The sequence below is a fragment of the Aythya marila genome (genome assembly GCF_965140915.1).
Source record: "Aythya marila genome assembly, chromosome: 7".
NCBI lineage: Eukaryota > Metazoa > Chordata > Aves > Anseriformes > Anatidae > Aythya > Aythya marila.
The window spans coordinates 21,926,537-21,942,677 of record NC_139048.1 but is presented as its reverse complement, the minus strand read 5'-3'; the positions used below and the strand labels follow the sequence as shown (position 1 = coordinate 21,942,677).

Here is a 16,141-nt window from a genome sequence, read left to right as displayed (position 1 = left end):
GCGGGCGGCCCCGTCCCCCGCCCGAGGCCGAGGGGCGCCGCGGGGCCGGCGGCGGCCGCGGGGTCGGGGGGGAGCCGAGCGGGCCGAGGCCGGGCCGGGGCTCCCCGGGGCCGCCGCCGGGCGCCGCGCGGAGCAGGCAGCGCCCCGGCCGCCCGCGCCTCCGCCGGGGGGCGGCCCCGCGCCGCCGGGCCTCGCCGCCATCTTGGCCGCTGCCCCGCGAGCGGGCCGCGCCGGGCAGGACGCGGAGGTAGGTGGGGGGCGGGCGGCGGCACCGCGCTCAGGCGGCCGGGGGCAGCCCCGGGGGGCTCGAGGGGGCAGCGGGCACCGGGAGGGGCTGCGCCGGGTCGCCGGGGAAAGGCTCGGGGCCTGCGGGAGGGGATGCACGGACCCCCGGCCATAGCCCGGACCCGCTGCCAGGGGATGGGGATGGGGATGGGGATAGGGATGGGGATGGGGATGGGAATGGGGATGGGCTGCCCGAGCCCTGGCACCCAGCGCCCCTCAGTGCTCCAGGGTCACTGCTGCCAGCCTGGACCTTTCAGCCTGAGCGCACAGCGCTTGCCTCATTAATCAGCAAGGGTCCTCCTGAGCGTTAGCCTCTGTAATGTGCCCTGGGCGTTAATCCGCTATCACCCATCGCTGTGCAGTGCACCCTTCCTGCCCTGCCCAGTGCGCAGCTGGGGCAGGCTGCAGCTCCTCGCCCCCTGTGCCAGGGGTGACCTGCCCTGAGGTACAGTGCATTCACCGCTCCCTCAGCACACCGAGGTGTTGGTGTGGCTGAAGGAACAACTTCGTTAAATGTCACTGTGGTATAAACGACCAGGCAAAAAAAAGATAGTCATGCCTGAATAATTAAAATTTGTGTTCATAGAAGGCAGACTGCGGTATGGGAATGGAAAAGCTGTTTTCCAGGAAAAGCACAAGCTAATTGAATTGCTCATGGAAGAGGTAAAATGATAGAAGCACTCTTATACAAAAGGACTGTGCCAACCGTGAGGCTGATTCAGCCAGCAGTTCCCAGCAGTTAAAAGCCTTGCTGGTACATCACTGTAAATATCTGGGATTTAGTCTGTGGTATCATGGGTGTTGGGTAACTCAAAAACCACAAGCACACCCAGATTTGGGAGAAAATGAGTCAAGAAGATTCTTTCCTGTCTGCATGCACATACCTGAACATTCCTCACTGATGGCAAATTAATCAGTAAGACCCCTCCACGTCCTCTAGTACTCAGCTTTGCTTTCCTTGTCCAGAAGTGAAGTTTCCAGTTGTGACAAGTAGCTATGTACCAGTTAAGTCCCAGCCACACCTTCAAGCAGTGCTCTCCTTATGAGCAATTCTGCATTAAGCAATATTAGAGAAATTCTGTCGTGAGAATTTTTGAAAGAGAAATTGGAGTTCATGAGGTAGAGAGGCCTGAACAGCAGGTGACAAATGGCAGCTGTACATCACAGCTGTAATAATGGGAAGAAACCAAATTAAACCTTTTCACAATGTATTTTCTTCCTCCTGCTTTATTTTCAGCCAACCTACTTCCTGTACCGCTTTACTGTATATTAAACCTAGTTAATACACAAACAACACGCAATATTGTTTTTATGCTTGTTCAGCGTACGTGCATAAGGGGCTGCTCTTTAGCAGGAACTTTTTGGAAGGTTCTGTAACACTCAAAATTCTGGAGCCTGATTTTGATCAGATATGATGGTAGAATTAAAGAGTACAGCTCTGTTCTCTACTTGTGGAAGAGAAGGTAAATAAAAATGGGTATGTGCCTTCCTTTACCATTTGGACTTTGGACTAGTTGTGTCAGAGTGCACGTCTGTTAGGGAGAGCTATCGTTTCCAGCAGAGCTGCAGTGGTGCTTCTTGGCTCAGGTCTAGGATTTCAGTAGTGCGTGGCTCTGTGGCCCTGCACTGTCCTTTCATGAACCTTGAGTGCCTCTTAAAATAGAGCCCATGAAAAGAGTGGCATAAAGCTGGTGGCACCCTCGCTGCAGCCTGTCAGAGGTACAGGAGCAGTGAACTGGAAGACCAACTCAACGCATTTTCCCAAGTAACTACTGAGATGAGGCTTTGTGTCCTGTGGTCGAATTCTGCTGCCTTGGACATTCAAAGTTTCTGGTGGTTCTGGGAGCCTGACAGTCCTATCGGTCTGTTTCTGAAACTCCTGGTGATGAGATATTGGCCGTACTGTTTCAATTTGGTCCTCTCTCTGTCTTTATTCAGTGATGCTTTCAGAGAGTGGATTTCTTAAATGGTCCATTAGCAGTCCTAGATTCCCCGATTTGGGCATAAATTGTTTTAGAAATGCTCCATCTTCATGTAAAAATGTCGCTTCAGCAATTAATTTTTAATATTATTTTTTTTCTGGGAGACTTTATTGGGTTTTTAGCTTTTACAGTGAAACCTTCTGTTCCTGCAGATCTCAAATGGAACCACAATTATTCAGTATCTAATACTGCTTGATTATTCTGAATCTAATATTGTTGTGTTGGCAAGAGATGGAACAAGCTTGCCAGCATTTAGAAGATTTATGCTGCATTGTACAGAGGCACCATGCAAATATATTATTGGAAAGTTGATCAGTCAGATGAAATGCTGCACAAATTGTTATGCAGGATGTGATTTTTTTTTGGTATAAATATGGAGGAAGTCGGAGAGGCTGTTCTGGACACTAAATACTGATTTAAGACAACATCAGAATATTCTCCGAGGACTGCTTCCTTTCACAATCAGTTCCAGAAAGTCAGTAACAAGATTTTAAGCAAGAGGGAAGGTAAATAAATGTACATTGAGTATCTGGGAAGCAAAGTGTTTTGGCTTTAATAGGGATGAGTTTGCTTATGAGATGTACATCTGAGTGGTTGTTGCACGGGCACCAGCACTTGATGCTGTTAGGTGGCCGCTGAATTGGTTCTGGGAGTTTTGCTCGAGTAACAAAGAAAAACACTGGGCACTTCTTTAGAAGGGGTGCAAATACATTTTCACCCTAATGTGTGGGTGCCTTAAGCTGTGGGCACCTTATAAATGAAGAGATTAATGACAACTTCAGGAGCAGCAGTAAGATATGCTAACAGCAATAGGAGCCCTCCAAAAAATAGAAACAAAAACCCTTGAAATTACAGACTGTTCTCATTTTAGTAAGATCTGAGGCTCACAACTACTGCTGTTGTATGCAGCTAATTGTAAGTTCAGAGCTGTCACGTTGGCTGCCTTGTAAATGTCATTGAAGTGTTTGATAGGACTTCTCCTCGGTAGTTTTCTATTTTAAGAGTCAGTGAATGGGGCTTGGGGGGAGGGAAGCAAAAGTGGTTTGGTTTTGCCACATCTGTGGCACGTTTGTGACATATCTTGAATTTATTGCAAAAAGCTAGCTTAAACTACCGACCAGCTGCTTGTGACAAAAATACTAACTGAAGTAGAAATAGAATCATCTATTTGAGCTTATTTGTTTCTCCAGATTACTCTGAGCATTTGATTACTTTCCATTCTCTTAAGGGCTGGAAGTTCATTTCCACAGATACATAGCAGAGGCTCAGGCAGTCTGCTCCCACTAATCCTTGTGCCCTTTGGGGCAGCTCCGCCAGATGCAGGGGACGTGGGAGCTCCGGAATATTTTCCAGTGATGGTTCCACATCAAGCCCTGTTCAGTAACACTCTGAAGGGCATTGCAAAGGTCAGTGACAAATTCCTTGGGTCCTGTTTTTTGGAGTTCTGGCTGTAATTCAGCTCAGTGTCAGGGAAAAGCAGCTGGCAACAGAATTTCTGCCATTAGTTACATTTTAGAGTACTTGGTTGTAGCTAAGGACAAGCCCATACAGGCAGTGTTTTTCCCATGATCACAGCCCTTCCAGCTTTCCAATGAGCTCCGCTTTTGTCTCGTAAGCCTGCTGTGATTTTGGTCCAGATGTTTCTGCCAAGAGATGGGGGGGAAAAAAAGTGAAATTGCAAAATCCAGATTTAGTCAAAAGAAAAGGCACAGAGTTGGAAATAGCATATTTGAAGACATCTAAGTTAAAATATTTGCGTTTTCTTTGAGGGCTTCACGTTTTGAAGAGTGAAAATGACCCCGTAGAGCCGTGAGGAATTTCTTAGGTCAGCACCTTAATGAGGGTGGGAGCGAGGTCTGCAAGAAGCAACCACGCAGCCTGTGCTGGGCTCCTCGTTGCTGCAGTGACGGGAAGATCTGCAGCCAGCAGGAGTATTGAAGGATATCTGCCTATTAAACATTACCTTGAATGGCTTCCTCTGGACTAAAGATGCAAATAATAAACCACAAAGTCCTTCAGTCTGCTTCCTAGGTAGGCCTCGAAGCAGCGAGATGGGAGGCACATCCTTTTGAAGGACATCCTTTATTTTACACAGGGTGTTTGCGTGCTGCCCTCTCAAAGTGGTGTGTGTGTCCGCTGCTGCAGAGGCACTCCCTGGTTCTTGAATTCTGGCGGTGTGCCTTTGCTGCTGTGTTTTAAACCGATGGACTTTGATTCAAGACCTTTACCCTCAAAGCGTCCCAGCTCCTAAGCTTTGCTCTTTGCCCACTGGTATTTACTTGACCTAATGGTGTGAGGAATCTCACTGTTACCGGAGTGATTTCTAATGTTTAGCTTTTCTAATCCTTTTGTCTTTGCAAATCTCAAGTTCTGACGGGGTAGAAGGACAAGGTTAGATAATGAGAAAAACTCAGGGATGTCTCCACGTCTTATATGAAGCCTGGCAGCCAAAAAATAGAGTAGCAGGGAAATCCTCGGTATTGGAAGCACCGAAAGTAAATTTTGTTAAATCTTACCGTATAAAAGATATGTTTGTAGTAGTACCAATTGCAAGGTAGACAACATCACATCCATCTGTATCTGGCTGGTGCCAGTTTGACAGTGTGGGGTAGGTGAAATGGGTTTGCGTTGCGTTGCTCTACGAGCTGCCTTACTGTGGTCAGCACGGGCAGAGAGCTGACCCGCTGACCGATGGAGCAGGCTGTGCCTGTGGGTAGTGGGGTGCTGAACGTCTATACAAGCTGCAAGGCCAGAGCTACAATTTTCCAGAGCACTTCTAATTAAGTTTCTCATTAGCATACTGCTAAAGGCTGTGAAGGAGGAAGGCGCATGAGGGGTTGTAAAGGGAACGCTTGCTCTAAAAGCAAAATCAGTATGTATCATGGGACATCCTCTGACACGTACCAGGGGACGGGGAAGGCAGCGAGGTGGGAATTTACTCCTGGTTTCCACAGTCACCGTAAGGCCATAATCTGCCGGGCACGGCCCCTGGGTCAGTTTGCTTTTCCACCTCGCCCCAAGGCCATACAAAGTCACGAACGCAGCTGGCGTCTGGGCATCTGGGGCCGATGAGTAAATAGGGGCAGGGGTCCAACGCCATCGCCCCTCTGGCCGTGCAGGCCCTCCCTCCATGGCACATAGGTCACGGCCTGATACCGTGCGTGGGATTCATGGCAGGGAAGAGGCCGTGCCAGCAGACACTGCTCCAGCTGGGAGCCGGCTGCAGGCAGAGCGCGGCAGCGTGGCCGCACCTAGGTCGCGATGCTGTTGGCGTGCTGCACGCTGTGCTCGTTAAAAATGCAGCGTAACGAAGCAGTGGCTCCTGACCTAGAACCGGTGTGAACATTTACAGCAGGACAGCTGCGAGGGCTTGAAGGCACTGCAGGATCCTTCGTGGGGGCAGTGTCAGCCACGCTGCGGGTCAGCCCTGGGATGAACGCCCCCACCCAGCTTGGGGCGCACGCACTGGGAATGGGGTTTTACGGCCGGTAACAGATACACTATTGTATCCATATTAAAATGTACAGAGAACTATTCTGAGCTTTACAGCTGATCACCTTCATATGTTTGGCTGCCTTGGCGCGGAACAATACTGACATTCAGCGGTTGATTATGCTCAGCGCCGCTGTGCGGCTATCCGGGAGATTTTGGAGGTTTTAATGTCCAGCGCTGGCTAAGTTCAGAACATGTTTAGTTAAACTGGATTACAGCATTGTGTCAGGGCTCCTTTGTGAGAACGCTGTGCTCATAGTATAAAAATTGCCTGTTTGGATTTTAGCAAACTAAATTAGAGATTAAATTGGTTCAGAAAACGTATAGCAGAAATATGCAATGGTGTCACTTTGTAGCTTTGTTTTCTTTCTCACTTTTAAAAAAATCCGCAATCACCAATTCCAAAGTAACTTCCCCTTATGTGCTGCATTGGCTTAATTGGATTTTCCAGTCCACAGATTGGCCGTGGGTCCCTTTGTGCTTACCACTAAGGACAGCGTGCTTTTGACAGGAGTTGCCTGGGATGCGGTGCGGTCCCAGCGGGCCCACTGGTGCCTTGCTGTCATCTGCCCCCTCCTCTGCACCAGATGTAGTGCGCTCTGGCAATGCAGCAACTTGCCTCAGGAAGCTGATTTGATCAGAATTGCCTTTTTCCGTGTCAATTTATGACCAGACCAGTTTCCTAATATAGGTAATTGCAGAGCTGCAGGACTGGTAATATTGATACTTGGAAGGCAACAGGGCTGAACAGAGGCAGCTTCTTCAACTGCAGAACGAGTTTATGCAGGATGCAAGTACCACTTCAGCTTGAGGAGCCTGTGCTTGGGTTAAATTTTGATGGCTTTGTTTTCTAAGCCTGAATTTAAACTTAATTTTTTCAGTGTGGTTATGCTGCAGGTCAGCCAAGGCTTTATAGCTTTATAGCTTCCATAGCTTTAAATATAGCTTTATAGCTTCCATAAGCTGAACCCTCACAGCATTTGTCTCTGGTACAGATGTGGAGAAAATAGTTGATTCACTTTGGTTTGAATCAATAACTTTGTTCACTTACTGTCGCATTGCAAGTTGAGAAGTAGACTGGGAATTAGTTTTTTAAAAAGGCAGATAAGCTGCTTTTCCCAAGAATAAAATGAAGGATCAGTGGCTGGGGTATATTATTTGTAAATCTTGAAAGATACAAGAAAAAAAAACAGTCACATTCCATAACTGCAGCTAATGTCCCCCTTGTTTCATGAGTGAGTTAGTTTTTCATTGTATTTTAGAGGCTATTTTTTTCATTTGAAACAATTTTGTTAGGTAAAACAGGTAAATTTATGTTTTTGTGTACTTTTAATGAATTTCAGTCCTTTATCCAATTGCAGCTTAGTGTAGATCATAAGCAAAAGACTAATTAGCTAGCAAATAAAAAACACTTTTCTTGTTCACTAGCTAAAGCTGACAAGCTAATGAGATTTCTCTTCGAGATACCACAGTGCTCAGTTACGCATGCAGATGTTATGCAAACTCCTCTGCCACGAGGAAAAAAAAAGGAAACTTAAATCATGAAGTTATCCTTGCATGTTGCCATGCATGTTTGAGTGAGTGCCGACTCAGGACAGTCAGCTGTGCTTTAAGAAATAAATTACAAATGCCTGGTATGGATGCAAGTAGAAGTCAAGGGTGCTGGCTTCTTGCTTACATTGTGATACATGGTAACAGCTTAATCCATTGTGGATTATTTTGTGGCAGAGCATTCCTTAAATAAAGAAAATGGATTTTTTTTTAAAGAGAGCACTATCCTAAATTCACACTGCATATTAGTAAACAATAGCCATAATAAGAAAGGGAACGTGGGAGAAGAAGTAATGTTAATCCTCAATTTCTTTTGTTTATTTTAACTTCTTTGAATTTGTTTCCAACAGAAAATGATCCACAGCCTGTTTCTTATAAACTGTTCTGGTGATATATTCCTGGAGAAGCACTGGAAGAGTGTTGTGAGCCAGTCTGTGTGTGATTATTTCTTTGAAGCTCAGGAGAAAGCAATCGATGTTGAGAATGTGCCTCCTGTCATCTCAACGCCACATCACTACCTCATCAGCATCTATCGGGATAAAATCTTCTTTGTGTCTGTCATACAGACAGAAGTGCCGCCGCTCTTTGTAATCGAATTTCTGCACCGAGTAGCAGATACTTTCCAGGTCTGTCACCGTTATGTAATATTAAAATTGAAATAATTCCAAAGGAATTTTTGTATAGATGTCTTTTAAAGAAAGGTAATAAACTGTCTTGCCTGTGACTTTCCCCTTTGCAGTTGTTAAGTCAATTGCCGGTTTATAGAGGAAAAGAGAATTGTTTTGTGTATTCATTTGACTTCTAGAGACCAGCACACAAGCACTAAAACCCAAATGCCAGTTTGTAAAAGCTGCCTTTTGTCTGTGAGCTTTCATACTGTTCGTGTTATATAGATAAACTAGGAGGAACATGCAGTCAGGAAGGAAGAGATGTGAAATGAGAGTGAGTTTTCAACTTCTTTGACAGACACGGTAAATAAAGGAACCTCTCTGAAAACTGGTCATTGCCAAAAGGTAGTTTCCATATTTTACAGCAGTCTTCTAACTTAAGACGTGTTAATGTTCAGAAATGGGAGAACCCTTGGGACATACGTACATAGTAAACCAGATTACATTAATTTCACTGTTCACACTGCCTTTAATTCTAATTAGATGATAAATGTGACCTGAACATATGATGCAGTCACAGTATAGAAGTAGCTTTTCAGCTTAGGCACTAAAGTTCTTTGAGATATTGGGGGGTAAGCTGGAAAAAAAAAAAGGCAGAACATTTTAACGGGAATAAAAATCCTCTTTATAATCTCTGATTTGTTTAGGATTACTTTGGCGAATGTTCTGAGACTGCAATTAAGGACAATGTAGTTATTGTGTATGAGCTTCTGGAAGAAATGTTAGACAATGGCTTTCCACTGGCAACAGAATCCAACATACTGAAGGAACTGATTAAGCCTCCCACAATTCTGCGCTCCGTCGTCAACTCCATCACAGGTATGAAAATAAACTTTCAGAGGTGATGGTCAGCTTAAAAGCAAAGCCCCATCACGCTTCATAGCTAAAAGGTAATATCATATTGGCGTGAGTGTGTAAGGTGAGAGGTCACTGTCGACCGGCTGGTTGAGAAAAAGCAACTTCTTCCTTATTTGCAGTTTATGCATGGACCCTTCGATGTCCCCATGAACTGCTGGTCCAGCCTCAGCTGCTGAAGTCCCTCAGGAATAGCAGTTCCCAGCTCAGACAGCACATACTGGAGACAGGTGCTCAGGGAGTGGTACAGAGCTAGCCCAAGCCTTGAATAACTGAGGGGCACTGGAGAAGGTTATATGTACTATAAGAAATGATTGTATAAAGGTATATAACAGCTATCTAATAAATCTTTGCTGGCTGGGAACAGACAGCCTGTCCTCGGCCCCCCGCCACCCTCAGCATCCATCACGCTCAGTGCAGTTTCGAGCTGCTGTAAACGCACACGTCTTGCACTGACAGAGCCACGTGTCTGTCAGCTGAGCTGGTGGAATCTGCTGGTCTGGCAGGCAGGAGCAAGGGCGGTAAGCCATGAGGTGTCACATGGGGCCGAGGATACGTGAGATGTTTGCCCGTACATTGTGCTGCAGACAGGCAGTGGGTGGGCTGCAGGGCCACGCAGGGGCAGCGCTCAGAGGAGTTGGTCTTTGGGGTAGGGGTAGCACACGAGGTTTAATTTTTTGTTACGGTCTCATTGGTGTTAAATTGTGTGGCATTTTTTGTGTGTTTGTGTTTTTTTTTTCCCTGAAAAATGATATTAGCAGTTATTTCACAACCATGTAGCTCACGAAGCCCTCTTCTCACACTGGGTGGTGGTAAGAGCTGCAAGCCAAGGGTGACGGCAAGGCAGGCAGGGGCAGTGGCCTCCCTGACAAGGAGCCAAGAAGTTGAGCCAATGAGTCAGGGCCAGATCAGAGCTGGAGATGATAACAGGGCCAGCTACAGATCAGCGATCACTGGGTAAATCCATTATGATCAGGCAAGTCAAGCTAGAAAGTTCAGTCTGTGGGCCAGGGGCTGGATCAGCTAGGCACAGATGTGGCTGTCACATCCCTGCAGGGTAGCTCAGGTGGGCACCAAGAGTGAGAGCCTTGGATTTAACAGTAGTTCCAAAGTGAAGGGGGTGGAAACTCTCCCTAAGGCTTCTTCCAGGTCTTTCTCCATAACAGCTCTTATCAGCAAATTGGCCATGAAGGCAGCCAGATAGAACACCAAGAAGATGGGAAAAGGGTACTCGGAGCCTTTGCAGGGAGCTATGATGTGTTCAGCTGTAGTGATGAAATCCTCTGGAGGATCTAGCCCCCCATCTACTCCTACTCAACCCTGCCGCTGACCTGAGCTTTGTATTTTGCTGAGCACAGTATTAAATTAAAAGCTCTAAGTCTGGATGCATCCATAAAGTTTGTTCATGGCACCTAACAAATGGAATTTTAGTGGTTTGGGTTTTAGTTTGCAAAACCTGGGGGGCCAGATCTTACTTTGATTCTTAATTGTGGTCATTGCAACATTACACTTGTAATTATTACTGATTTTGAGTTCTTTTCCATTTTTAAGGCAGTAGTAATGTGGGTGACACACTTCCCACTGGACAGCTGTCCAACATTCCTTGGCGCAGAGCAGGGGTAAAATACACAAACAACGAAGCCTACTTTGATGTTATTGAGGAAATTGATGCGATTATAGACAAATCAGGTAAGATGCCTTGCAAACTCATTTTTGGTTGTTGACTGTGTCTGCATCTAACCATTAGTGTTTAGAGAGACAACAGTCTACTTTTTTTTTTGCACTTGTTTCCTATGCATGAATCTATGTCTTAAATAGAAATATATGACCAATTCAAAATGACATGCCGAAATGTATTCCTTTAGTTTACCTCAGAAGAGCAATATGCTCAAAAAACATACTGTACAGCTAAAATAAATATTCTGTACTTCAATATTTTCTGATTGCACGTTGTTTGTCTCCTGAGATACAAATGGAAAAAAATACTTCATTTGTAATGTGATGGCAAAACTATCTTCCCATGGTTCTTGCCAATAATCTATCTCCTTGTTTATGGGCCATCACGTGAATGAGACAAAAGAAGTCATCAGCCTTCCTCCAATAGCAAGACAAAACTTGTTCCAGGATTGCCGGAAGTGTTGTTTTTCTTGTGTATAAACTAGAGTTTCTGCGTATCTTCTAAAAGAACCTTTGCTTGTAGGACTAATTAGTGCAGAGTCCTGCTCATTCCTTTCTATCCTTATGGAGCACTTAAGAAAATGATCCTTTTCTGGGTACAGTGCTTAGTAGTCTTGTGTTTTCCTTTGGCTATAGATCTATTTAACATCAAGGTGAATAGGTACTCTTCTTGTTAAACAGGCTGTGTTTGTGAAAGCTCAAGCTGATGATGACAGCTTGTGCTTTATAGCACAAACTTACTGTGTTTCCATATTGACTGTTTTCTTCTGCTTCAACTGCCCTGCTGCACCTCTACAACCTTCCCCCTTTTTCTGGAGACAGTAGACAGTGTAGATGAAAGGAAGATTGAGAGCTTGCATATTCTGGAATTTTTACTTGCACGTTGCTTGCAACCACTTCAGACGTACCCAGTACAAGCTCTTTGTAACAGCCTGCAAAGGTATAATTAGCTGATTTGGAACAAGATGTTTGCTCTGGTTCCTGTATTTTAGCAAACTGCCCAGGCCACAGGTAACTGGAATGACCTTTCCTATCTCTGCTTGGCACGTTCCCGAGTGTTGTGTAAATGTCATCTGTGCCCTCTAGCTGCACTGCAGGTTTGGTAGGCCCTTGATAATGTATTAAGTGAGGTGTCCTTTTTTTTTTTTTTCCTCTTCCACAGGTTCCACAGTCTTTGCAGAAATCCAAGGTGTTATTGATTCGTGTATTAAGCTCTCAGGAATGCCGGATCTTTCTCTTTCTTTCATGGTAAGTTTAGCAGTGTGTTTGTCCATTTTAATTGCTTAAGATGCATTTTTCTTAATGAACAGAGCTAAACAAATGTGAAAGCACAGCTACTACTTGATATGTTAAACAAGAAAAATAATACATCGAGTTTTAAATTGTATTGCAAAAGTTGCTGCACTGTTCAGTAGCTGGGATGGGTTTTGTCTGTACACAAAAATATGCTTGTGGGAGCTACTGTGTTGTGTCAGACCAGAAATGCGTTGAGCTCAGTAATGCATCTCAGAAAATGGCGAGAAAAGATACTTAAGAGTACAAAAAGCAGGAATTGTGTAGTAGTTCAGTAGTTAGTTCAAACTGCTGATGTTTTATGAGATTCTACTTACCACTTTACCGCTATTTACAGAATCCAAGGCTGCTGGATGATGTCAGCTTCCATCCATGTATTCGATTCAAACGCTGGGAGTCTGAAAGAGTCCTTTCGTTTATTCCTCCTGATGGGAATTTCAGACTGATCTCATACCGTGTCAGTTCACAGAAGTACGTTCTGGTTTAGACATGCTGGTTCTTTACATACTTTGATGGAAAGCATTAGATAACTGTAACTGCAGATTTTTCCTTTTTAAGAGGGGAATTTGCATTATTGCCAAAAAACGTGTTTTCAGATTTTGTCTGATCTGGTGCTGTGTCCCCACTAAAGAAAACAGCGTTTCAGCAAGCTGCTGATAGCAAGCAATCATTTTTCAGTGGGATAAACCATGTGTGGTAATAATGCAGGGCTATTGATTTCTGGTAATCAAGGTTGCTGCTAGATGCTTTGTGGCTAAGTTTCTGTGTAGACAGAGGATTCATATCTTCATAAAAAGAATAAAGCAAAAAAGTCAAAATTGTCTTAATAATATTGTCTTCTCTTCTCAGCTTGGTGGCAATTCCTGTATATGTGAAGCATATGATCAGCTTTAAGGAGAACAGTTCTTCAGGAAGATTTGATGTTACCATTGGACCAAAACAGAATATGGGAAAAACAGTAGAAGGTGTTGTCATGACAGTTCACATGCCAAAAGCAGTACTTAACATGAACCTCACCGCTACACAGGGCAGCTATACGTTTGATCCAGTTACTAAGGTAAGGCTTAATTTTGAATTTATTTACCTCAGGGGACATTAGAGCAAGTCCTACATACTGCAAAGTAGTAGAGCACTGTTCCACACATTGCAAGAATCTTTCCCTTCAGCGCGTTTATGAATTAAAATATTCTCTTTAAGATTTACTTTTCCAGTCTTAGAGATGCACCAAGTGTGATTTCTGGTTATTTCTGGTATTCCTGCCGCTGCACCTTCACTCCTGCAAATATTCTTCTTCAGTGTATGCAGCGGTGTTTTGCTGGTGCTTTCAGCTGTAGTGTATTCTCCAAGCTATGTTATTAAAAACATACTTAGCTGGACAAAATGCAGTAGAGCTGAAAACAAAGAGCCAGAAAAACAGGTGGCAGGAAATCAGGAAAACCGCTTCCACAGAACTGCCTGAAGACACACAGGAAGGGAAACAGAGCAGGGGAGTCCTGCTTTCTTGCTTCTCAGTTGAGGTTTGTGACCTGAATTTCCCAAAGCTTCCAAAGCTTTTTAGTCCACAGGAAATATTTCACTGATATGTATTGAGCGAAGCCTTTCTACTGGGTCTCACAGCCTGCTCTGAGCTTTCTGCTGCCCTTGAAATATCTCAGGCCGCATTTGATGTGAATTCTGTGCAAAAGCTCTCCAAGTAACATTTTATTTTAAAAAGAACAGACCCTGATCTTTTAAGAATGAAAACACCAACATAATTCTTAGGGCTACCAGGCTGATTGCTGTACCCAGCCTGCAAACAAAAAGCTTCATCTGGACTTGGCTTTATAGGTGGTATCCATAAAGGCTACTGCTACCGCTTTCTCTTTCCTGACAAGGTGTTAACGTGGGACGTTGGCAAAATTACCCCTCAAAAGCTACCGAATCTGAAGGGCATAGTGAACCTGCAGTCTGGAGCCCCCAAGCCAGAAGAAAATCCAAGTTTAAATATCCAGTTTAAGATCCAACAGCTCGCAATTTCAGGTAAGTGGGTGTTACAGGAAATCAATACTGATGGAGAATTAGCAGTAGCAAACAGTTAATCTTTGCATTGAAGATGCAGATCTGAAGTTAGTTGGGTTCTAACCCAGCAGTTAACCTTGCTGCCAGATGCTCTTGTTGGGAATTATGAATTGCCAGTTTTGCTCAAGAAAGGCTGTGAGAAATGTACAGAGGAATGGGCTTTTCTGTGTTGACTTGTGTGTTAAACAGAAGCCAACTACTACTTTTAGTGCAGAGGTGATTTAGTATGCTGCTCTCGACTTGCTATAGCCTTGTACCACTAAAGCCCTTTATAGTGTTCAAAAAGTGTTGTTTTAAAAAAATGCCCTTTTTCTTTCTGGAGCTGGCTAGTTTTTCATCTTCAAACCAATCTGCAAGGAAAATCGTAATGAAATCTCTAGACTAATGACCAAAAGTATATTTAAATGAAACAAAGCCTCAGCCTGCAAACACTTAAATACAAGTTGTCTAGCTGTAAAATGCTTCTGTAAGTAAGCTTTGCAGGACCAAGACCCTAACAGAGCAAAGCTTCACATTTGGATGGAAGGAGGATGTATGAAACTAGTAGATGAGAATGGGCAGTAGTGCATGTAGTGTCTTTCTAGGTAGTTACCAGGTTCTTTTGTTTCCTAGACTACTTTGAGTAAACAGGGGTTAGTCCTTGTATGAGAACAGAATTCCACACCTTACTCTTAAACTTGCAATCCACTAGCTTAAATATAGCAAACCAGTGGCTGGATGCCAAAGGCAGTAGACTTGTGGGAAAGCAGCAGCCAACCTGAAACTGTTAGGTAATTAATAGCTACTGCTGTTCCTTAATTACTAACAGAGGAATTACTGAAATTATAATCTCTTATATGAGAAGACTTCTAAAATTTGTCTTCTGCTTCACTGGCATTATTGGGAACACGAGGGCAGCATACATACGCATTAGAAGGTGCACTCATCTGTTCAGTAGTTCATCCCTCATAAGGAGGATGTGACCTCACTGAGTAAAACAAAACAAAAAAATCCTTTCCCTCCTAGGGAAGCTATGATTAGGTGAGAAAAATGGTCCCTTCTGCTGTTTTAAACTGCATGAACTTGTGAAAGGGGTAGGAACATAAACTAGCTTCCTAGCTGACCTTAACTTGCTTAAAGAAAACAGGACTGTTAAACAGAGAAAGGAGATCTCTAGTATTTCGCTTCTGACTTTATACTCTCATTTTTGTCTTTTTCAGGATTGAAAGTAAATCGTCTAGACATGTATGGAGAAAAATATAAGCCTTTTAAAGGTGTCAAATACATTACAAAAGCAGGAAAATTCCAGGTCAGGACATGAGAAGATGCTCTACTTCTAAGAGGAAATTCCCCTTAAAAAATGACTGCTTAGTGACTTATGTTGCTATTAATTAGGTGCCGATTAATTAATAGACACACTGATTAGTTTGGGAGCAAAGCATTTGTGCACAGCAGCTCTTAAAATGGAAGTGTAGCTTAGTTTTTCTTATTATGGCTTTAAAATAAGGTACCTTTTTTTCTAATACACCTTTACTTTTTTTTTTCTTTTTTTTTTTTTAACTGAATTGTTGTGCTGGTGAATCATTTGGTATAGGTGATCCACAAAATGTTGTAAACATACACTGCCAGATACCAAAGCCCAGAGGCCAAGCACATTATGAAGGCCAGACAGGCCCTTGGAAAAGTCTTGTAGAGGCACATTTTGCTGCTGTAGCTGCCTGCAAAGAAATCTCAGCTGTTCTTACAGCCAGCTGCAAGTTGGCATTCCACAAAGCATCATGTAATCCCTTCAGAAATAGAGCAGCCGGGCAGGGGTCCCAGAAGGGCCTGGGACATAGCAAATGTCACTCCTGGGAAAGACCTTCTAATGAAGAAAAAATATTTTCCTTGCTGTTTACAAGAAATCGCCTTTCCTGAGAAGCGTTTGCCTTAATCAGCTTTCATTTGTGCCATCTGCAGATGAGCTGATAAAAATAACATTCTGCATTAATATGGGAGGTGATTGTTGCTTCAGTAATCTACTTTCTTTCCATTCAATCTCATCATTGTCATTTTTTTTAAGAATACAGTTGCAGAGAGTACGATCTATTTTTTATGTGAAGCCTTTGCTTTGGTTTAGATGTTCCACTTGTTTGAAGTGGATGCCACCAGATTTGTGCCATGTGTATATTGGAGTGTAGCTTTTTAGATAGCACAATAGAAGTGTCAAGTGTATTTAATGGTTGTGTGCTTTAATGTTATGAAATAAAGGGAACTCTACTGCAAACACATTTTCTCGTGTGAAGTATTCACTACTGTAAA

At 43.8% G+C, this 16,141-nt stretch overlaps 1 protein-coding gene across 1 annotated transcript; it reads left to right on the top strand.

The window, feature by feature from the left end:
* The first annotated feature begins 3 nt into the window (after positions 1-3).
* Positions 4-16,110, top strand: AP3M1 (adaptor related protein complex 3 subunit mu 1). The gene is made up of 9 exons (XM_082765065.1): positions 4-247; positions 7,661-7,936; positions 8,626-8,797; positions 10,385-10,522; positions 11,673-11,758; positions 12,141-12,274; positions 12,653-12,860; positions 13,678-13,822; positions 15,061-16,110. Exons 2-9 carry the CDS (start codon positions 7,664-7,666, stop codon positions 15,159-15,161), a joined length of 1,257 nt encoding a protein of 418 aa, XP_082621191.1. The 5' UTR covers positions 4-247; positions 7,661-7,663; the 3' UTR covers positions 15,162-16,110.
* The last annotated feature ends 31 nt before the right edge of the window (positions 16,111-16,141 follow it).

Coding starts and splice junctions, on each gene's coding strand:
- AP3M1 (XM_082765065.1), top strand. CDS start 7,664: ATGATCCACAGCCTGTTTCTTATAAACTGTTCTGGTGATATATTCCTG. Junction 12,275..12,652: donor TACCGTGTCAGTTCACAGAA/GTACGTTCTGGT, acceptor TTCTCTTCTCAG/CTTGGTGGCAATTCCTGTAT. Junction 13,823..15,060: donor CCAACAGCTCGCAATTTCAG/GTAAGTGGGTGT, acceptor TGTCTTTTTCAG/GATTGAAAGTAAATCGTCTA.